A 24232-nucleotide genomic window follows, 5' to 3' on the forward strand; every position below is an offset into this window, starting at 1 on the left:
TGAAACAACCCAGAATGAGACTAAAGAGTCATAAAAGAACAACAGAGAAAGCTTCATTGAGAACATCAGATTAAGCCAGGAGAGACAGCAGTGAATTATAGTGACTCTGTCATGGTGGGATTTTAACGAATCCCCAAAAAGCTGGTGGAGATCACACACTCAGATTAACAGGAACAGTCTTTAGTCCTCAATGGAGGAAAAAAAGGAAACTAAAGCGGAATTCCTAAAAATGCAAAACGTAATCGCCGACTCTAAACAGGGGAGAAGAGGTGGCAGGAGTGTGTGTGTGTGTGTGTGTGTGTGTGTGTGTGTGCGTGTGTTGGGGCTCATCATCCAAGCATTACATTACATTACAAGCATACAAAATTTACATGTATTTTACATGTTTTTTATGCACTGGATTTTGGATGCACTGAATTTTCACTGGGAAAATTCCCAAAATATTTGGACTGTGTTGATTATGGAACTAGAGGCAGCTGATAGGTGGCTCCAAAATGGGAAACAAACCAAAAAAAAAGATGCATAGAATCAGGCTCAGCACATAAATGTTTGATTCATATCTCTACATGAATTGCGTCCTCTCACACCACCTAAATGAGTGAAGATGAGGTCCGGGTGAGCAGCTCGGCCCCACATGTTATCGAGCAGCTCCTGGCGGGTGGGAGAGAAACCAGCAGGGACTGGAAAAAACAGACTGGACAATTAACTGGACAACCCTCCCCCCAAAAAACACAATCCCTGGCACAATTACAGCTCTTTAGCCTGCTTATTTGTCTGTTACTATATTCCTTTAAGTCAAGAATGCGTTTTTCATTATAGTAAAGTCATCACAACTTAATGGATACGTTACGTTTAAAACACACTCTTGCATGACAGTTTGGCCAAATGCTAAAAGATAAAATTTTGGTTCTTCCAGCTGGGATTTTTACATTCTTGCCACTAAAAAGGTTGAATGGCTTCTATAGGACAAAGAAAAGAAACTACACCGTTCATACTTATATTTAAGTTTAAGTCAAATATCTGAACGATGTGAGCACCATCTTTTTGTCTCCTACTTTCACATAATGTGTAAAACATGGCTAAATAAGACTATCTTAAGAACTGACTGAGGGTTTTTTAAGATAGAACCTGGTGTCAACCAGACACTAGAGCGCATATTGTTGTTTACTGCAGACCATATTATTCTGGGGGGAAAAAACAAGAAAAGAAGAGAGACAAGGAGAAGTCAATATTTCTCACTTTTTCAGAGAGGTTGACTGCACGGCAACACGCCCACGCCGCATCAGTGATTGTGTAAATCAGCGGTGATGCACAATCAGCGCTGCGTGTGCGTCTGGAGGGCATTGCTGAAATTCATCATACTTTCAATCCAAGGTTTAACTCAAAAACCAACTAGTCTCTTTCTGTCTGCCTCATGCAGAATCCTTTTGTTATTGGCGATGTGATTCTTTCCTTTCAGCCTTCACACACGGCTCCCTTTCTCTGGGCGCGCATGCTAACCTTGTGATAAAGGAGGCTTTATATGCTGTTTTGTTGTTCATGTAAAGTGCTTATTGTCGTGTTGTTTGCGTGATTTTCTGTTCAAAACTTGTTTTGTCGTTTCCATTTTTCCATCCCTTTTCTCATTTAAAACTTTTAAAGGAGGACTTGTTCTGCGTTAAAGAAAGCCAAGTGAGGGGAGTAAGGGGAGTAAAAATGTTGAGTTCACGAGAGACTACCCTGAAAATAAACTCTTCTTTCAAGTTTGTGAAGTAAACAATGCACTTTTTTAACTTGTTTTTCGCTCCATGAGACTTGTTGTTATTTTTATTTATTTTTTTTTTTTTTTACATTTTTCATTCTTTTTCTGAATTGTCTGCTTTTTTTGCTGCTCAGTCTCCAGCTACACTGCACACCAGTGCGCCACTACTTAGATTCTCAACCTTTGAAGAAAGGGAAGCATGCTGCAACCTTGGGCTTTAAATCCGTTACAGAGAATGTGGAGGTATTTCTCAGGAAAGCCTGCGTTATCTTCCAGCTTGGCTGTGCGGTTGCTGCTTCTTCCTGGGAAGAGGGCCAGTTCCAGTCTTTCACTTCTATTCTGTTGACTTTTGTTGCTCTGGAAAGAACCAGGAAGGGAGGCTGAGGGATTATATCCCAAACGCAAAAACCATATACAGGCTTGGGAAAAGTGAGAGCAGGCATGTCCGTGGAAGCCAGCAGTGGTCCTGGTGTAGCGAACTGAAAACATGGGTGCTTCTGGAAAAAGGTCAGAAATATGTGTCACTGTTGTTAGAACAAGGCCGCATTATGCATTAAGAAGATGTGACGGAACCCCTAGGGTACCTGGAGATAAGAACTTCCAGAGGAAGTTTTATTTTTTAATTTTCTCCCTTCAGCCACTGCCGAAACCCATAAATCTTTAGTTACGCATTTATTTTTCTATTTCACACAATTATTTATTCTGATTTTCACTTCATGTCAAATGTATATAGCCTTGTCTTGGATGGCACCACACACTCGGGGTGAGGCTCTAAGGTGAACCATCTCTGTTCGATTAACCTTGAGGCTCCCCCGCTTTGTTCCAGTCTGAGATTGTAAACAGTTACAAGATGTTGCACCTACTGTAGACAGCATAAAAAAAGCATAAATCTGTCCCAATATTTATGGCAGCGACTGTTCTCAGTCATCCACGTCAAAGAGAATCTTGGCTTAAGAGAACTCGGCTGGATTTCTGTCAGGTTTTTGAAGAGCTCATATGACTGCGGGTTAATTTATAACATGTTATAAAAGACATTTATAACAGCTTCCGGCTGATTGAGAAGGCTGTTGCACATGTGTGTGTTTGTGTGACCTTCTGTAGGTGTGGCAGTGCGGTGGCAGCGTGGAGGTCTTGCCCTGTTCCAGGATTGCCCACATCGAGCGCGCCCACAAACCCTACACGCAGAATCTGACGGCCCACGTGCGGCGCAACGCCCTGAGGGTGGCTGAGGTGTGGATGGACCAGTACAAGAGTCACGTCTACATGGCCTGGAATATTCCTCTACAGGTAGGAAGGAAGAGACTCAGTGTTCACCTCAAGAGTTGGTCAAAACATGCTGAACTTTTCAAAATAAACCTGAATTAATGTTGCTCATTGTGTTAAAGACACTTATAGATCATTACAAGCTGCCTTACTTTACTGGCCAGTAGTAAAAGCATAGTGGTAAATTCAGTGTCTTAATATATGATGCCAGTCGTATAAGTTTCTGAGGCATTAAAAAGGCATTAATGTGAGTTAAAGTTGCCTCAGCTTTGGATTGGCTTTTGACTTTTCCTTTCCAATAAATTGATATTTCAAAACTTGTATGTCCTTAGACTAAATACAGAAATTATATAATTTATTCTTTCTTCGTAAGCCAGTTTCCTTAACTGTGACATTGGGCTCTGAGCAAGTGGATTTGTATTGATGCGCTTCCCTCCATAGAACTCAGGAATAGACATTGGGGATATTTCCGGAAGAAAAGCCCTGAGATCCAGACTCCGGTGCCGTCCTTTCAGCTGGTTTCTCTCCAACATCTACCCTGAGCTCCGGTCCTACAAGGGCATAGTTGCTTATGGAGTGGTGAGTACCTTCCATATCGGTTATTGAAGTTCAGAAAATTGCTTCTTTTTCTTTTATTGACCGCTTTATCCCTTTCGGGGTGACGGGAAGGGTGCTGGAGCCCGTCCCAGCTCCATACTGGCGAAGGCAGGGTCCACCTGAATGAGTCATCCGCTCCTTGCAGGGCTTTACATCAGCATTTGCTACCTTGCTCAAAGGTGCCTAGGCAGTGCTCTGAAGGTATCTGAGCGCCTCCCCCTACTATCAGCACACCGTCCATTTTTTGTCCATTTATTGTCAATTTAGTGTCAATATTTTTTGCATTTTTGGTCCATTTTTTTGTGGGTTCGGGACTGGGTTCCAAGCTACCACAACCCAGAGGGTGTTTTTAACGTTATAGACAAAAGGTGCATGTTTTCTGTGCACTGGACTAAGTGACCATTAAATTAATCATAACTGGAGCTAATTTGTCTGTTGTTTGAAGCTCCAAAGTGGGCAACAAAGAAATGATGATGAGGAGGAGGAGGAGGATGGTGATGCACAGAATCGGGCTGAGATCAAAAATATTGAATTCATATTTCTCCATGAATTACGCCTCTCACACAACCCACTGGTTGCAGCATGTGCAAATGAGAAAACACAGAGCATAAAGTATTTGAATTCACTATGAAGTCCGGGAACAAACATTCATGTCAATGTTTAATGGTTCTTTTGCCCCAGCTTAGCAGCGAGGCGCTGACAGTGACCCAAAACTACCAAAATGCTGGAATACGAGCAAGACAAGGCGTTGTGGTCGTGACTTGGCATAAATGGACCGGCACTTTTCTGGACGAGATCTTTTGGACATGCTCAATTTCGCGAAACATTTACGATGTACCACAGGGTACACTTCAAGGATGAGGTCCTTTTTTTCATCCATTGCTGCACCTGCTTAAGCTTTGTCACAGCTTTTGCATTACGTTTCCTCGCGAACTTGGTATTTACAGAGCGTTAAAGTGTGTAAGTACACACTCGCCGGGCTTCCGCATGATGATTGGCGGATCAGTCGAAAGGCTGAATCCCTTTTCGTGTAACAGCTAGCCCAGATTCTTCTAGTGAAGTCGGAAGACAAACTTCATCCTATTTCTTAGTATTTGCTCTGTGAGATTGCTTGACCATTTCCAGCGTTCATTTCTTGCACTGTAAAGGAAAGAAGGGGACGTCGTCATTTCATTTCAGGCTAGTAGCTTCTCCTTTATTACAGAGGAAAGAGCGGACGCACAGCAGAGATCTCTATTATAAAAGCACACTTGAACACCCAGCAGCCAGGTTTTTAAAAGGGTGAACCGTTTTCCAGCTCCTTATTTTGGCATAGCTGTCATCTCTTGAGCTAATGGCTGTGGGAGGATTTAGCATGATTAAAAAAAATGACAGCTACTAAAAGAGCTGAATGATCCCACCACTATAATTGCTCACTCTGGTTTTTACATTCAAATTTTCAAACTTGTATGAGTGGTGGGACCTGCTTTGTTTCACAGTTTGAACACTTATTATCACAGTCATTCAGAAGCTTAAATAAAAACCTCATTTTATTTGGGCTCTTTTGTACGAAAGCTTCTATTGAGACGAAAGGCCAGAAAACTGCGTTTCTAGCTCCTCTTGCGTCTGTTGTTCAAAAAAACACTCGTGGGAGGGCTTCAGCGGGGCTCAGCTGTGATGAAAAGACGCTGGAGATGAGTTCAGTGACATCTGAGAGGTGTGGATATGAAGTTTACATATTTGACAAAACTAAATCTCACAGGAGGGAGAACATACAACAACTGCTATCTATAAATGTTGCTATGGGACTCTTATTTAGAAGAGCACGCCAATTTTAAACCCAACGCATAAGGGAAAAAGAACATTATGGGGGGAAACAAGAAAATATTCTATTCAACACACACACTGTTCATCAACACAGTTATACTTGGGGGCAATTTCATCTAATGTGCCTGTTTTGGTACTGTGGGGGCACTTGAAATGCATTTGAGCTTTGGATACAATGGAATAAAAACCTTGGTCAGGCAATGAATTTAAAGTTCTCAGGGTCTTTTTTATTCCTTAAAAAATAAGACTCTGGAAACTGCTGTTGCCTTGTTAAGCCTGACCTATGACCTCTCTTAGGACACTGCAGAGAGGGAGAAAGATGCATTTTCCACAATCAGCAGAAGGTTGATGTAGAGCTGAAGGTAAATAGTTGATCAAACTGTGCCGGAAAAGCTCAGAGGATCACGTTGGATGAGGAGTATTCAGGAAGAAACCATGGGTGGGATCCATAATGGGAATTTCGGGTTCAGCCCTGACTGCAGTTGTTGCTCCTTTGGTTCTGACACCAGCAGCAGATAAAGAACTAAAATGATGTTTCTGCTTCAACACTGAGGCGTTCACAGTGATGGAACCAGAAGAGAGTATTTAAATTCATTCATCTTTTCAGCAATGGTTGCAAAGAAAATCCCAGGATGCTTAAAGAATTGCATGACAGACGAAACGCAACTGCCTATAGAACCGGTAATTAGGTTCGATACCATAAACACATTGCGTGTGGAAAGGGACACTTCTCTTGGTCAGATTCCTCATTTTAAGGCTACAAAAACTGTGTTTCTGTTCTTTCTTCTTTGATGTGAATTATTATTATGTCTGTGTACACTAGTGATGTTCCCTGAGAGACATATCTGGCTGTTTAGCTGATAAATGCTCCACTGTGTGTTTTTGGCCACTAGATGACTGACTACACAACCAGGATCATTTGCTGATGGCTGTTAAGTGTTTATTGTTGTATGTATAGAAGAAACAAGTTCCTTGTAAAATTCTTCCATTGCTGCCCACGAGGAATGCCAGAACAAACGTTAAAAAAAGTAGCATAAAAATAGTGCAAAAAGAAATAGCACAGAAGTACTTTGGTTACAGCAATTGAAATACAATCAAGTACAAACTGCAGGAATAAACAGATTGTATATGCATATATATACAAATAATAGTAATGTGCAAATGCAGTGCGGATATGTGCAAATGTGCAACAGAGGAATGTGTGCAAATCGATTGTGTGAGGTAGTCTGTGTTTGTAAGTCCTCTAAACTGTTCAGGAGTTTGAGGGCAGTTAGATAAAGGGAGTTATTCAGCCTGGAAGTCGTGCATTTCACACTCCTGTACCTCCAGCCTGAGGGCAGAAGTGTTAACAGTGCGTGCTGGGGGTGGGTGAGTTCCTTTTGATCTTAAGAAAGCTGCAGGGTCATGAGGTAAGCCTCTGCGGGGGTCATCGCTGGAGCACCGATGTGGCACTGTGTCAATATAGAGATCCTTTTAATGGTACTCGAGGGACATTTATCTGCACAGTTAATTATTATATATACCCAAAGCAAACATCTCCACCTACGCTTGTTCCAGTTTAAATAATAAGCTCAAGGTCTCATTGGGTAGAAGAAGTCTTACTAATGGCTTCAATAATGTGGAACCTTGCATTCATTCTTAGTCATTAGGCCCTATCTGGCCGTCCGCATTGTAATTTGATTAAGATTTAAGGTTTATTTTAGTGTAGTGTCTAAAATTCACTTTTTCCAAGTATTTATTGTACTTTGTTCTCGTTGGATATCTGAAATTTGAAAATATAACCTAAAAGTCATTGGTTCCAATTCACATTTGAGATATTGCCTCATTGCCTACCCGCATACTAAAGATAGAAGAACTAAGGGAAAAAGTATTTGCATTAAGTAAAAGTACTTCAAAGTAAAAGGTATTTAAAGTACTCATAAAATGACTTAATTTAAAGTGAAAAATATCTCGAACATAAGTTATGTTGTAGTCATATTCAGTCATGTAAACTGCGTAATAGGAAATGTGTTACTTTTATCATTGCTTCTAACCTGTCACCATAGTAACAGCACCAGTGAGTCTTTAACGTTGCACACGTGCCACCCCTTTACACACCCTCGCTCATCATCCCTCCCCTCCATTTCATGTCCTCTTATCTTTCCTGTTTTGCCAGTTGAAGAACAGCCTGAGAGACAACCTGTGTTTGGACCAGGGACCCGATGGTGACAACGCTCCCATCATGTATCTCTGTCACGGGATGACACCACAGGTTAGTTCTTTCTAATTCTCTTCTGTTGTACAGTTCTCTCGATTCAGCCCCGTCAGGATGGTCTGGGGCGTTTATTTGTTTTTCTTTCTTTTTTGGGGGGGTTCAGGGTTTGATTGTGATGGCCTGTCGTTGCACAGATTTAAGTAACACTAAATAGTTTTTACAATTGTCTGTCATGATGTTAGTTGGGTAAGTGTGGTCAGGTTTTTTTTTGCTATTTACAACAGCAAGAATACGTGTGTCATGCTAGTGACATGTACTGCCACGATTAGATGTTAGCCCCTGACGTATGGGGACTTATAACGACTTATCCTGTGACCCAAAACTAAACTCACTGTAAGCTGTCCTATTATATTTCTCTCTTAGCATGGGAGTTATATTGCTACTGCTATACTGCATAACTCAGTCTGAAATAGTGCACGCTGAAAATGACACAAAGAAGGAACGATCTCGCAGAAGCTAAATGTCACATTAACTTGAAAGTTATATTTGATTTAAAGCTTCATTTGAGTCTAATAGTGTTGGCATACATGTTGGCAGAGAGAACCTACACTGGATAACAATTATGTCATATAAATGTTAAATGTAAATGTTAAATATCTTGCCGGGTGCAAACGTAAAGCTCCGCCTCCAGTAGCACACGGCCCCGCCCATAGTGCCCATCTGTAATCTGTCATGCTGACTCAAAAACCTCAAACAGCCTGCAGAGCCGTGTCCAGAAGTGACTCTGGTCTGCTTTTACCTTAGTTGTGTCTATATCTGCGCTAACGTTACCCTAAAAAAAATATTCACCTAAAGTTTGCTTCTATTTTTTAATCAGTATTGTTTTGGGGGAGAGAGCGCATATTTGCTGGTCGTACAGCGCCTCATCAAATAATTCTTAAAGCGAATCAGCGTATGCAATTAATTATTGAGTTATCTGATGATATTCAAGAGCAAATCTAATAAGCAACCGTACGTAGGCCACATATTAACCTTTACTGCATGTGTTTAATAACCATTTGAGATGCACTGAGCAACAATTTATGGTTGTACTGCCCATACAGAGAACCGCAGGCTAGCGCTTTTTAATAGGTAGCAGAAAACGACACAACAGTGGAGCTGTCGGCCATGTTGTCAGTCAAACAAATCAAATGTGCAGCTACATGATCTTTAATGGAAGCGTACACCTGAAGATCACCATGCTCGGAAAATCCCACTGATCAGGGATTGTTTATATACCTACAGCTTGTGTGGCAATATGACGCACCTTTTCTATCGATCATGCTAGTGACACCGACAAGGTTTTTGGCAATACTGGCATCCTGGAACCAACCAATTTGTCTTATCATAAACTTTAATTACTAGTTATATGGCAGCTCATCACTTGATTACGGCCCACATCACTTTATTGCTCAGTATTCTAAACTGCCATGGTAAGGCCGGTTATTCTAGACGTGATCCGTTCTGTTTTTGTATCCTTACCATGAGGAATCTGACCAATAGAACTGTCCCTTTCCATACTCAATGTGTTTAAGGCTTCCTCTGTTTCAATCTTTCCAGATTAGCTACAAATTCCTTCCACCTTCATTGAATTAGAACTCAGACATCCTTCAGTCTGTGCTGAGTTTGTCAACTTTGCAACAGTTGTACGTATGAAACAACAACGTTGACAATGGACTTGCTGACATCGTCCATACTGTCCATTGTTTAACTCGCAGCTTTCCAGCGCACATAAAGGCCTAATGATGACATATGAGAGCCACTCGCCTTTAAGCGGGAGGTCAGACCAAAGCCGAGCCAAGACTGGTCGACCCGCGTTAGAAAATCCCTCATCGATGTTCTAATTTCAGGGTGAAAGCAGTGTTTGTTTTACACTCTGAGACAATTATGTTTAATGTTTACATTTAACATTTACAGTTAACATTTATACATACCGGTAATAATTATAAATAATAATGTAATATTAATATATTAACTTATAGTATTAACTTTTAGATGTACATTTAGCTGAATGTGAGGAAATTTGTCACCTGTTGCAAATGATGTCAACAATAACATGGAATTTATTTGTTTCCGCTTAAAGAATTTTGACTAAAAATGACTAATAATTCCATATTGTGGAAAAGTTAAAATGATGGTACAGAATTTTGTATGTATTATTTGATTATGGATTCATATTTTATACCTCAGAATACATATAACAGACAAATGATGATCAGAAATTTAGGGTTTAAGGTTTGCTCTTAGAAATAATCATTTTTATACTGGGGAACCAGGCGTAAGTGGGGAACCAGGCCTATTTATCACTATAAAAACTGACATTTGGTATGTTGTCCTGGTTTTAAACTTTCTGTAATAAAAGACAACTGTAAACATTTTCACTAAAGCCACATGAGGTTTATTGCTTCCTGTATTTTATGACAGGTAGGGGAGCAACTCAAATACACCAGACTCAGAATAAGTCAAAAGTTTCTGCGACTTTTATTTGTTTCCACATGATAAATGTCAGTCAGGCAATCTCACTTACGCTAGGTCTCCATTTAGTCCACAGGGAAATATCTGAAGCCATTAAGTGTTTCGGTTTGTTCAGGGATGGTTGCTGGAGAGAGCTTTTGTTAAAAACAGAGTGCTTGCTGATAACACAGCAGGGGTGCGCACTCTACAACACAATACAACTGCAGTTACCTGTCCAAAACGTCAGGGAATCGGAATGATATTAGTTTTCCGTCCATCCTTTCCTGTTACTGTTGAAGGGTAGATGTTAGAGCTAGAGACAATTGTTGTGGGGCAGTGATGGGATGGCATCTTAACACTTTGTATCATAGCGTGAGCAAACTATCTATTTATTTTTCGCTTCAGAAAAAGTGTTAATGCTGGTCAGACACTGGATCACAAAAAACATTGGACATTGGAACCATTTAGCTCCCTTGTTCGTCAGCCCGCAGTGATCAACAAAAGCTACTATTGAGCAAAGACTAGCGGTTTCTTTTGCTTATTTATCTGATTAGAACAATTATATATAATATCATTTAACATAAGATATGGACACGGTTGTGTTGTGCACCTGTTTAGCTTAAACTGGGCTCAGATCCTAATAGACACATGGAAAAGGCTGTGACAAACTGCACTTTTAAATGTGACAGAAACAAAACTTGTAGCTTTTACTTGTAAAGGAGCACAATGCTGTTTGTTGCATTGGCTTTGAAGAGAGAGTAGCAACAGCTTTTTGATTTTTCAGCTGCATGTGACGCAGTAACTCTTCGTCCCTGGAGGAAAATAATCTTTTCTACACATTCAGTGGCTCCAGAACCATGGAGATGAGATGGAAGATTGCTATGCAGGGACACGTCTGCCCAGATTAACATGACACTGGCCTCCTCGGCGCAAGGTTATACTTTAATGGCTCCCTTCATGCTCTGATTCGGCTGGACAGCCAATTAGAGCATCAGAAAGAAGTCCGAAATGTTCAAAGATGGGAGAGGGGCCCACTGCCGAAGCAAGTCAGAACATTCAAAAGTGGTAAAATTAAAGAACAAAGTGTTCTTCTTTTCTTATAAAAGGTAGATCATGGAGATCAAAGAGTGCTTTGTCTCATCAGTGGACTCAAGTAGCAGCGCATCACTGAGGTCAGACCACCAAGTCTTGGGTGTTCCCCAGCCCTAAAGTGAGGCTCATCAAGTCAGTTTAATCCCTGTGGAGGACACACTTATCCACAATCATTCTGCTTCTGGCCTACAAAAGAGGAACAAACAGAGGCCTCAGTTCAGACAAAAACACATTTACATCTCGCCTTTGCTTCCCCAGTTGTGTGGGAATTATATAGATATTTGGAAAGATTAAAGGCAGAATAAATTGCTGCATAATTTGCCTGCTGGATGATTTTATTTTTTCCAGTGAGGGGAGAAAAATGGCATCTAGTGAGCCATAATTCCCCTCTTGCGTTTGCAGTTTTACCAGGATAAGGGATGATAGCAGCACAACATAATTACACAAGAAAGGAAACTAACCAATTTAAAGAGATATTGGGCTGCGCACACACATACACAAAGAGGCTACTGCTACATTTATTTTTTATTGACAGTCTTCGTTGTTAATGGATATGTGGAGGCACATTTACTCATAAAACTCTGCTTTTTCTAAATGTAAACCTCTGAGTAACCCAGCTTAGGGAGCCACACTGTAAAACAGTAAGGATACTTTTGCCTGGACTGAGTGGAAAATGACATTTTGTGGCAAGCAGCTCAACGACGGTTCGGTCGAAAATCACAGAGAAACTGGAGCCTTTTTTGCTCAGCCAAGATCAAAGCTTTGAATATTCCTCATCCTCGCTTCCTCGGCATCATTTGTCGTGTTATTCCCTTTGGTCATTCTTTGTTAGCATTCGTGTGTAACAGCAAGAGGGTTGTGGGTTCGACTCCCAGCTTTGACTTGCCTTTCTGTTTTCAGGAATTGTCTTCTCTCCTTCAGTTTCCTCTTGGTTCTCCAGTTTCCCCACATTTTTAGGCAACCTCGATCCATCATGGTAGTAGCAGCTCAGGACCAACTCTCCATCTGGCCTTGAAAGTCTGTTGTGCAATTAATCATACAATGACAAATAAAAGCATCTCCTTCTCATTCAGACATTCCAACTGTGATATTCGGATCCATCCAATCTTGTAGATTAACTCTGAGGCCTTTTCGGTGGGTGTGTGTGTGCGTGTGTGAGATCAGAGGGATGAATGCGGCCGTGAATACCCGATGAACTGCTGAAATGTCCATGCATAACTTGCCTCCTCGTCCTCGACGCGTGAGGAGGATGAGGGAGAACGTTTCAGAGTGAAAATGAAAAAAAGAAAAGGACATATTTAGCACTAACACCAGGCCGTCTGCCGTAACCTGGAAGGTATTTTATGGTGCACGTTTGAATGTTGCCCACGCCTCGTGAATCCCTCCTCCTTTTGCATGAATGGACCTCAACAATCCAACGGGGCTTGGACTGGATCAGATAAACCAGGTGTTCCAACCTTCGGTCCTGTTAAAATCAGTGTCTCCACAACAGAAGGAAGCTTTAAAATCTCTTCTTGGCTCACGTGCAGACTCTGGGACCTCGATGTCCAAAAGCAATGCAACATTTACCTGAATCTGACAAGAGGACTTGGGACCAGTGAGTGAGAGTCCTGTCCGATTTGTCCTCAACCACAGTAAAAGACGTCTGATGTTGTCTCTGGTGCAAGAGTGGCTGTAACCAAGTCCTGATGTGCTAGTGCCTGATGGGACTTGGCTCCAGCTGCAACCCACCCCTGAACCTCCCCCTCTGTTCTCGAGTGGGTTACAAGAGTTACTTACTCGGGTGAATATCAGGCCAGTATTTTTGGATTGGAACCGGAAAGCAGCTAATAGAGATCTGATCTGTGCAGCCTTGCAAAGATTCACAGTTAATAAGGTCTGAAAATTCTACCCTAATTTTCAGATTGTATTGATTAAAATTAAACCCAATTTTAAAAAGTTCAGCATCGGCACTTTTCACAGCTGCGTCATAGCAGGAAGTAGAGATGAGCCGATGATGGCTGGTGAAACTTGTGAGACTTTTTTCCTCATTTAATATTGAAATAAAAAAGGATTTGAAGCCTCAAAGACCAGTGACATCTAGTGATAAGCTGCAATTATCACTGGATAAGACATATAGAGGATAAGAAGTAATCAGTCTTTACCGACTGTGGCTTCACTCTGAGACTATGCATTATATTTAATCGGAGTTACTTTGTCCACATGGTGTGCATGAGATGGACACACCCAGTTACTAGATGTCCCTGCATCTGTACTGTGTCATGGACATTCTGGTGATTAAATGATTGAATCGGATGATTGAAAGCATCGGGTGCAAAGTTGAAATTTCAGCCGCAGAAGCTGGAACATCCGAACGTATCACGCAGCTCCCGAGCCGTCGCCTGTCCTCCCTTGTTAATGTGCGAGTCTATTCTGCTTAACAGTGATTAATCATTCTGTTCAAGGACTTGAAACATGGTAACGAGGCTGGAGAGACGCCGCTGAGCCTCCCTGTTTGTCTGTGCTATCAATCTGCTGACAGATGCTACTTTAATCGCCCTTATTAGCACAAATACACGGACAGCCTCAGTCAAAGGCATTCGATCACCCTCTGTGCTGTCATGTGCACGTACACGCACACACATAAACACATACATTAAGCTGCTGTTTGGGTGCTTTCAAACGGCATCTGAAGAGCTATTTGACTGGTTCACAGTATGATAATAGCTCTTGTCATGAAGTCTTCTTTTTCCTGCAAGGACATTTAAACTAATTCTTCCTTACACACACACACACACACACACACACACACACACACACACACACCACACACACACACACACACACACACACACACAGAGTTTCTTATCCGTGTGTTACATTGAATCCCCACCTTGATCCTTCTTATCATTCCTGTCAGGTCCTTGATTCTTTGGGTCATTGTTTACTGATCTTTTCCACCTGAGAATCTCCATGTCTCTGTTTGGGCTTAGAGGATGTTAAAAACTCCCAAACCTGTGTAATTCACCTTGTTTTTCAAAACAGGGCCAGCGTTTGCATTCATCACCGTGTTGATGTGAGGTGTTTTTGTTTTCAGGCATGCAAAATAATCCCAAACTAAATTTTTAGCATTCCAGATCCCTTCTATCCCCTCCCTTTCTCAATGAATATTTTATGCCTTTTTTCAGTCTTATTTTCCTCTTAATTAAATTCGTTCCGGGAGGCGTTTTTCCTGCTGTTTATTTCTTGCTGCATTAAAAGTCTGAGTGTTGTGTAGAGACCCAGTAAACTATGAGGGTGAGGTGAAGTAATAGCGATAAAGTTATTGTTTAAATTGACCGACTAGCGGTGCTCCTGCTGCTAATGAGCGAACGCACGACCGCCTTGGTTTTCCATTTCCTGCTTTTTGAGTTTTGATTCTTGTTTTTCACACTGTGACATGGGAATTCAACCCTCTTATACTCCACTTTTAAAAATCATGAGAATATGAACAAAAATCTGTCCAATTGCAGTTTATCGTATCAGAAACGGGCAACAAATAATCAGTTCCAACAGCCATTGGAGGTGGATAGTAGAGATGTGTACTGGAAAGTGTTGAAGGTGATTTGTGTGACCATGAAACATTGTGTAGATTCAGAGTCCATCGGTTCTCAAGTGTCTGCTGGCAGACAAATCGCTGCGGCGGTTAAAGGCAGAATACCGTAATCTGCTCACAAATAAATTTGCCATTGAGATTCTTGGCATGTGTGAGAAAAGCACACCAGGAACGTCAGTTCTATAACAAGTGCTGCAGCCTCATGATTTGAAACCTTTCTTCAGTCTTTTGTGAATTGGACAGACACAAATTGAAAATCACTTGGATGTCGCGGACGTCCGCCACGGGATCCTGCCCATCATAAATATATCACACTCTCAGTATAAACCCACAGAGCTGTGCACGTCGTGCCCCCTTCAGTCCCCATGTTTGCACCATTCTGTCTGATATGGAGCTCTCAGCTATAGTGGAAGAATGTGTGTGTGTGTGTGTGTGTGTGTGTGTGTGTGTGTGTGTGTGTGTGTGTGTGTGTGTGTGTGTGTGTGTGTGTGTGTGTGTAATAATGTTACCCTCCTCCTATGCTTACTTTTTTTTGTCATTAGAAATCCAACTTTGGCTGCCTGACTTATAAACAGTGTTAGCAAGTTCTTAAATATCACTCAAACACTTAAAGAGATGAAGAAGAAAAGTTGATTTTCTTTTAAATTTATTTCTTTGTTAATGAGGGAAATAAAATAATAGTGGATGAGTTTATATGGAAGAGAATTGGAGAGATCTTTTTTCATCGTGCACTTTGAGGAAAAAAAGTGAAAACAATTTTGAGAAAAGAAATGTAGAGAACAACGTCAAAATGTTAAGAATTAAATGCGAAAAAATATCCCTTTTTTTGCATTTCTACAATAAAATGCGTTGAGGAATTCCTCCTGAAACACACATTGATTCTCTGCATGTCCAATCCACAGGAAATCAGGCAGTTATCGGCGTTATCTAACTTCATAGGTCATTTAGCTCACGTACGACTGAAAAGCACTTGACTTGCACGAGCTAATTCAGCCTGGAGACATAGATTAGATGTTCAACAACTCTGTTTCCCTGCAGAACGTCTACTACACCAGCTCCCAGCAGCTCCACCTGGGAGTGCTGAGTCCAACTATCGATGACGACGACAACAAGTGTCTGGTGGACGTGAACAGCAGACCTCGGCTCCTGGAGTGCAGCTACGCGGCCACCAAACACATGAAGCTCACCTGGTCGTTCACTCAGGTGACACAAAACTAAAACGAGCGATTTTTCTTGATCACATATTTGCACCCATATTTCAGTCTCAATAGATCATTGGAGATGTATTGTTTAGTCCAAAGAGATTGTTGGGTAAAAAATGCTGTCCTGAGTTTAATCACCAAAGGAAGAACCCGAATCATTCTTGTGTTGTCTCACGCAATAGAAGATTAGACGCCATTTCAGGATAATGAGCTTTCACACGTCAATACTAGATTTGGGCTTTTAATCATAGCCCTTTTTATTATTATTCAATCTTCCATTTTTCACACTGCTGCTGTAAGAGAGAGCAGTGGGCAGCTTCATGACAGGGATGTTTTATTCCTATAAACATCTCTGGTCTGTTCGTGGATCTGGGTGCTTTTGAAATCAGAATGATCCAGACTGCTGAAGGACCATTCAAATGAGATTTTCTCTCTCTCATTTACCATCATTGTCCTCAGATATGTGAGACCTTGCCATTCTTCACCCCTCCATCTTGCTAACTGCCTTTAAACACACCAGCATGGACATTTGACACTAATTAGCACCAGCAAGAATCAGGAGCCAGACTAAGTTATGCCATAAGTCAAGGACATACCGAATACCATTCGTTGAAAATGTGTAACTTTAGTTTTTTGTTCATTTTATTTATTTATTTTAATTAGAATGAGTGTATTGTCTGTGTAGATTCTCAGCACATACCGACCAGTACCTCCAGTTTGACTCTCACCACCCACTGGCACACAAGTTGGGAGTGATCAAAACCCACCAGCATGGGGCCAAAGAAATACCCACCACATCCCGAGGCAGGAAGGAGGAACAGGACCACATTAAGACAGCTCTCAAAACATGTGGCTACCCAGACTGGGCCTTCACCAAGACCTCAAGAAAACGAGACCCCAGCAGAGAAGATGAGGAGAGAAATAAACGCCACAGCGTTTCGATCCCCTAACTGTCCGGGGTCTCTGAGAAGTTTAGGAGGATCCTCTAGAAACACGACATACCAGTTCAGTTCAAACCAAGCAACACTCTCAAACAGAGGCTGGTACACCCAAAGGACAAGACACCAAGACACAAACAATGTAATGTTGTTTGTGCTGTACAGTGCCAGGAGGAATGCAAGGAACTGTACATTGGGGAAACCAAGCAACCCCTCCACAGAAGAATGACACAACACAGATGTGCTACCTCTTCAGGTCAGGACTCAGTAGTCCACTTACACCTAAAGGAGAGCGGGCATTCCTTTGAGGACAGCCAAGTATGGGTACTGACCAGAGGAGACAGCTGGTTTGAGAGGGGTGTCAAGGAAGCTATCCATGTCAAATTGGAAAAACCATCCTTAAACAGAGGTCCACCACCTCTGTTGCTGAGGCACTTCCTATCACCCACGTACAATGCTGTCCTCCACTCCTTCCAACAACAAACACACCATTTCAGGAGACCTGGAGACTCACCACCATGTGAGCCAGCAGACAAAGGGGAGACACACCTCAACTGAAATGGTGAACCACCCTACCAACGACCCTGCCAACGATTCTCAGGTGGCCACCCACCTCATTAGCATGCTAATGGTCCACAAGGGCTATATTTTCAAGCTCTGTCCCCAGCGAAACATCTTCAAAAGAGAAGAAAAACAGTCCAGTTGACATAGAAAACTACCTTGGACAGAATGAGTGTATTCAAATTCACATTGTCCGAGCTGGGATGAGGACACAAGCTTAATGATATTTAGCCAGAGGAGTATCTTGCACAAGTAACATATATGTACATTTAAAAAAGGAAGAAAAAATTTCTGTAGTGAGGAAATAACTGATAAGCATGGAGTGACTGATAAGTGGACCCTTGACCATATTGGACTGGGTGTGACCTCAAAGTAACAAACAAAAGCTGGTAGCAACCAAACATGCTTGATGCGTGTGGGATTTCGTATCGACCTGTTTATTTTGCCCTTTGTTTTGTCCCTCAATGGACATTTATCTGAAGTTGACCTCAAAAAGTTTCATTTTGCAGGATCCTAGCTCTCCATTTGGCATAGCTCTCCATTTTCTCTTTGGTTCCACTCCAGAAGATTTTTAGTCAAATGGTTTAATATTTTAAAAAAACATGAAATAGCAGCGAGAGAACTGTCAGACTCTCATCATATCTCTGTTCATTGTTCTGTTACAGGTGAAGGATCTGGCTGGATCACAACACTCAATAACAAATCAATTACAATTGCTTGTAGCTGCAGAACATGCATGCAAATCTCAGATCTACTTTTCATGCTTTAAACCTCTCAGAGGTCACAACAGATCAGCTGTTGAGCAACTTGGTTTGTCAATTATTTGAAGTTTAATATGCATTCTCAGTAGAAGAGACATTAGGATTTTAAATTTGACCACTTGCCTTAGTGGGATCTATTTTGCGAGACTGCGTTTGTACAATGATCATACTCATATCATCTATACTACAAGCTTCAAATCGATAAATGTCTCATGTCCTATTTCAAGATGGTTTTTATTGGGGCCACCATTACAAATCTAGAAAAGAAGATGGCCGCTTTTCATGGGTTTTATAGAGAGTCACTAGAGTTCTGCAGACTCACAGCTCCTGGGAGGAAACCATTCCTCGGCCTGGCGCTCTTCTGGCAGGAGCTCTTCCTAAATTGAGAGTGTGTGTGTAAGAGTGTGTGCAATATGCAGATGATCCTGCTGTATCTGTTCGTGTAGATGAGGCAGTGGGTAGGCCGGCACAATCTCTCTGCAGAAGCTTCCTGAGTATCCTCTCCACCCCACAACGGTAGGAGCTCCTCAGGACTGACCTCCCGAAACAGACACCTTCCTGTGGAAGTAGAGGGACCAAAGAGGAAGTGTCGGAACAGAGGCCGGAACAGATGCCTCTGAGAGCGCAGTTGGTGTGCACAGTCCCCTGATGATCTTGATGGTGTCGGGGACCAGATAAGAACCCAAATGCGACACACGAGTTTGGCTGAACACTGCTTTATTGTCGGACACAGACAACAGACAGGATTCTCCGGGGAGCGAGCAGAACAGAATAGTCGGCGACAGGCAAGGTCGAGATCGGGCAGAAGGCAGACAGAGTTTACAGGGGAGCAGGCTAAACAGAACGGTCAGGAACAGGCAAGGTCGGAACCGGGCAGACAGGCAAACAGGAATACGCTGGAAAGTCATCAGGAATGAATAACGATCTGTCAGAGAGCAGTTGTGCCTCCGGGGTTTAAGATGAGCGTTCATTAGAGTCCTGATGCACAACAGGTGTGCATGGCGAAGTGGCTCATGGGCATGATTGCCTGCAGCTGTGACAGATGGATCCATCCGTCCTGATCCATCCATAACATCTCTGAAGGTGGAGTTTTCAATCATTTCTGATGCACTCAGCAGGAAGGCGGCGTTGCTTTGACCTACCTGGGGGAACATAAACATTAAAAAATGCCCATCCTCATTACTGGGCATAAGAAAGGTAAACTGAAGCAGATCGAAGTAGCAACAGAAGCAAAAAAGAAGAGATTGGCCAAATCCTGAGACAAAGCGATGTTGAGCATGGGGCTCGCTGTGGGAGTCAGGGTCAGAAGTAACCATGCTCTCCTCCTCCAGGAACTGGAGAAAGAATGTAAATTCACCGGAGCTGGAGACCTTTCAGGACATGATAATGACATTATGTGATGTCTCTTCCTATATTCTCTGAATCATTTGCATTTATTATGGATTATATTAGATTCAGGTTCATAGAAATTCCGATTTTTCTTGATGGTTCCTGAAAGTGACGGCAGTTGAACTCGTCGCATGTAAAAGGTTGAAAGTACACAGAAAAACAGGCTTACCACAGTGAATTCATTTGTCTACATTAGACAAGAAATAAGGTCATTTTCAGAAGCTGCAGCACTGTGTGAAAAATGAAGATTGAAGCCACCATTTGTGCGTATTGGTGAGGAAGGACAGGAGGCTCTCTCCTCGCTCCTCCTTGGTGTTCAGGTCTTTGCCTCTACGCAGAGCTTTTACTCACCGCGTCCTCTGCAGCGAATGACTCAGTGATGGAGCGTCTCTATGACGGATCGCCTGACCGACCCATTGACTGGCTGTCTTACTGGCTGTTCGTCAAAGTGATGAACTAGTGTTCCTGCCTTAACAGCAGAAAATCAATATGTTGATCTAACTGTGGAATGACAGGCAGACACGGGATGATGAGGCCGAATATTTGCATTGCGCACACACACGCGTGTGTGTGATTGTGGGTTTATTAAGACATTAGTAATTAGTCAGAGTTGTAGCCCACAGGAAAGCTGTGAGGTACTTTAAAGTACACCATGAGGTTGAACACGAGGAGAAAGCATTCCGCCGTCAGCAACCTCCGGAATGACGAGGCCCATCTGCAGCCATGTCCTAATTAACAGCAGCAGTCAGTGGGAAAGATGGAAATGTCAAAGTGACCACTGCTGATGTCATTCTGAGGCCAGGAGGATGTGGACGCTGCTGGTATCTTAAACTCATAAAGATATCCTGGCGCCGATGGAGGGCGACAGAAGATACAGATGTGCGTGATAGAATTCCTATCCAGGTCTGGAAAGAGGGGAAATTAAACAGGGTGCATCAGGAAGGAATGTTAATAAATCGACAAATGCAAGTGTTTCTTGAAATTATTCTTGAAATTATTCTCCAAAATGCTCTGAGAGGCAAATGAATTGATTTGTTAATTTGCTGAGTAGGTTGCGAGAGGCCATTAGCTGGGCCCATCTTTCTAAATCAAATGGGACTAAAGTCATTATCTGGCATTGAGCTCTGAGTCTAGTATTCCACTGATTAGCCTGGGATCAATACAGAGGTTAACTGTCATAAATCCATTTGCTGCACCTTTGTGCATGTGTTTGTGTGTGTGTCTGTGTGTGTGTCTATACTTAGCTCGCTGCATAGCAATTCCCCTTGACTGAGAATATGTCATTATAAGCACTTTAGTGTTCTGTGTTGTTCTCCAGCTGCTGTTTAGTGTAACATTTTGCTTTAATACGGTGGAATTTTGCTGCTCCTACAGTGAAACCAGAGACTCTCAGCGGATCTTATTTCCCACTATTTCTATTTTCTTATTATCCATTTCCTGGTGGTTCAGGCCACTTTTGCCAGGAAGGGTTTTCACTTGTAAGGATGCTTTATCAGGGGTCAAAGTTAACTCCTGTTTTAAATGGATACGCTTTAGACAACAAGTCACTTCTCGATCCTTTTATCAGCAGAATAATTTGTTATAAACCGTGTTAGACTGCTGGTAGCAAAAAAACAAAAAAAACGCGCTCCTCCATCAATATGTCTCACATCCTCCAGTTTCTGGGCCATTTACACTAAGTCGGTTCCTACCCGCTGTGTGAATGTAATAGACAGTTCCAACAGGACTTTTTCACATGGCTGCTTCCTGTAACTACATTTTTATAACTCGTGCGTGCAAAAACACAGAGGTTGTTTGATCATTTCATGCGCTGACCCCTGGACTCCCTGTGTTTTTCATGACTATGAGCAGGGTTTCGCAGTACTGTGAGGAAAGGTGAGGAAAACACATATTTTGGTATATGACTGTTAAACAACAGCTGGGCATGGAACGGGAATATGTTCCTTTGATGCCGGTTACAGTTCTGGGCAGATGCATGTCCGTCGATGGGCTCTCGCTGGTGCTCCAGCCACTGGAGTCTAGAAAAACATTTGTCAGTATGGCCTGATTTAGAGTTAGATACCACAGCAGACGAGACAGGTTGGGGTTAATATATACTCTACGCAGCTAATGCTACCTCGAAAAAATGCTAAATTAGCATGTGCTTTGCTCTTGTTTATATGTACCTACAGTAACCTCCAACTTACCAGTTTTCCCCACAATTTCTGACTCCTTCTTTAAGGAATTGTATTCACTTTTTATGTCTCTGTATATAAAAACACATGGGTCTCAAAGCTGTGTCGCATTGTGTGCGTTTGCGCCGCTCCTCATTTGCATAAAGTTGAGCTTCTCTCGACATCCTTAAGTGGCTTAAGTTGCTTACATGGCGTCGCTCACCGTCACCCTGGCGACACGAGCGTCCATTAAACACGAAGGACAGCCGACGTCGTGGTGCTGTGGTGAGAAAGCAGCGGTTGTTTGTTAACATGGCTGCTCAAAATACAGCAAAAATCCGGGATTCATTTGTTCCATCCAGGGGATCACACTTTTGCACGATCACACCAACTGCTGGGTGCAGAGGCAGCTTCGCACGCAGACAAGCAGACTGAGAGAATCGATATCTTTTCAGTCAAGTGACAACCTCAAGGAGAGAAGGGAATATGTTAGCGCCTGGCTTTAGTGTACTGCTGCTAACGTCAGAGAGAACGGAGTAAACAGGAAGATTGATTAGAGGAATACCGGGACGCACCTCAGAAGGCTCAGCCCTTTTCTTGAGCCTCTGCTGGACAGGATCGTTCCTCATTGTGTCTGCTATTGCCGGAGATGTAAAGCATATTGATTTAAACAGAATATAACCTTCTTCAAGTGCACATTGAGTCTGAAACAAATGGGTTCAGTCTCATTTCTTTGCCAGAGCACAGGCTTATTAAACCCAGGTTGCACTTTGGATGCCAGTGTTGTGAAGACCTATCGCATAGATAAAGATGTTTCTGCGGGCTTTACATTGACCAGAAACCAGACTTTAGGGTTTCTATGGCTCTAGTATTTACATATGTCGCTAACTTTCACCTTAACCAAACTGTAATGATGACGTTACCACGTTAACTAGTTGAAACATGCATTGTGTGCTGCCTTTCCTCTCTTCTTCTTCTTCTTTGGGTTATAACAGCGGCTTAAGCACCATGAAGTTGCATTACTGCCTCCTTCAGGTCCTTTTTCTCATTTATTTCATCCTAAATCCTTTTGATTACTCCAGGAAATATTAGAACCTCTTTCCTCCCGCTTGAATAATCTCCATATTCCAAGACGTTCTTCTCACCCCCCTGGTTTCTTCAGTTCATCTCTCATCCCTTTCCTTTCCCCTGTATATTATCTGCACACTACACTTGCACGTTCTGCTGTTTCTTTTGGCTTATTCTTATGGCTTGCTATTAGAACTTGCTCTTTTCGGTTATTTGCCCTCCTCCTTGCTACAGTAAGTCGACCCTCCTCTGTACTGAAAATAGCTGCCTGCCTTTGTCATCTTCTTCCCACTTCTGTTGCCCACTCCATTCGCTCTAAGTCCCCCCCCCCCCCCGATTTTGATCCTTTCACCTCGCTTTCAACTACGTTCCTTTTTGGCTTCATGTATTTGTCCTCCATCTCAATCCCCAGAATCCCCAGATTTGCTGGAGTCCACATAAACACAATTTTAAGCCCTTTCCCGAAACATTTTCCAGATTGTGTTATTGTATTTGCCACTAGTTCCTGGTGGATTTTTCATGTGCTTCTCCCGGATTACTTCAGATCACCGGCTTGTGGATGCTGTTGTGTTAAAGCCTCTGCACTGCCATAAGTAGTTTACACACCAAGGTGGACGAATGTCCTTTTCCTGCCTTGGCTCTCGGCCTAACCGGACTACATTCTCTTCATCCCCACTCATTCGTAGGATGACCAAGGCTGTGTAGTTGGCTGTCAAACGTTTCCTCCTTAGACCTAGACACATTTCCCCTGCTTCTAACATAATTGAGGGTGACGATTTGGCCTGGTGCTTGTCTAATGCAGTTAGTGCTGACTCTTCTACAGATCCATAGACTATGTTCCCATAATCTATTTGAGATCTCATCAAAGCCACTGGTCCAAATGTGGCGCCCCACCGTTGCCCCACAAGACATCTCATTAAAGTGCCACTTTTTTCACATTTAGTCGCTACCTGATTATTTTTTTCCTTCCAGCTCTGCTGTTGATCAAAGTGGAAACTCTCAACCCTCTCCTACTGTATATATTCCATACATTTTACATGCATCTCATACATTTCCAACCGTCTTCTTTGTAAAGAATGTAACCTTTGATTTGATTTGATCGTTCAGCTTTATCAATTCCCTCCTGCATCTTTTTAGCGAGGTGCTGGAAGTTTCCATCATCCCTTTTTCTAAAGGGCTCCGTGGTCAAACAATGATTTCCACATACCGTCTGGAATAGTTCTCCATTTTCAACAGTGTATCGCCTCGACCACTCTGCTCCCATCCTCACCTGAATAGGTTGTTCATTTAAAAAGTCCATATGCCAATTAAATCTCCTCCCAACTCTTGCTTCCTATCCTCAAACCTGAAATTGAATTCTACAAGTTACTGTAGGAGGCCACATACTCAGAATCTATTTA

General features: G+C 42.3%; 1 protein-coding gene across 1 annotated transcript in view; it reads left to right on the forward strand.

The window, feature by feature from the left end:
* Window positions 1–24232, forward strand: part of LOC130536326 (polypeptide N-acetylgalactosaminyltransferase 18-like) — a 78380-nt gene that overhangs the window by 50482 nt on the left and 3666 nt on the right. The window contains exons 7-10 of the mRNA XM_057052185.1: window positions 2843–3028; window positions 3446–3583; window positions 7563–7658; window positions 15799–15963. Coding sequence (XP_056908165.1) covers window positions 2843–3028; window positions 3446–3583; window positions 7563–7658; window positions 15799–15963 — 585 coding nt within the window. The remainder of the gene's footprint in view (window positions 1–2842; window positions 3029–3445; window positions 3584–7562; window positions 7659–15798; window positions 15964–24232) is intronic.

The sequence above is a fragment of the Takifugu flavidus genome, chromosome 13, assembly GCF_003711565.1.
Source record: "Takifugu flavidus isolate HTHZ2018 chromosome 13, ASM371156v2, whole genome shotgun sequence".
NCBI lineage: Eukaryota > Metazoa > Chordata > Actinopteri > Tetraodontiformes > Tetraodontidae > Takifugu > Takifugu flavidus.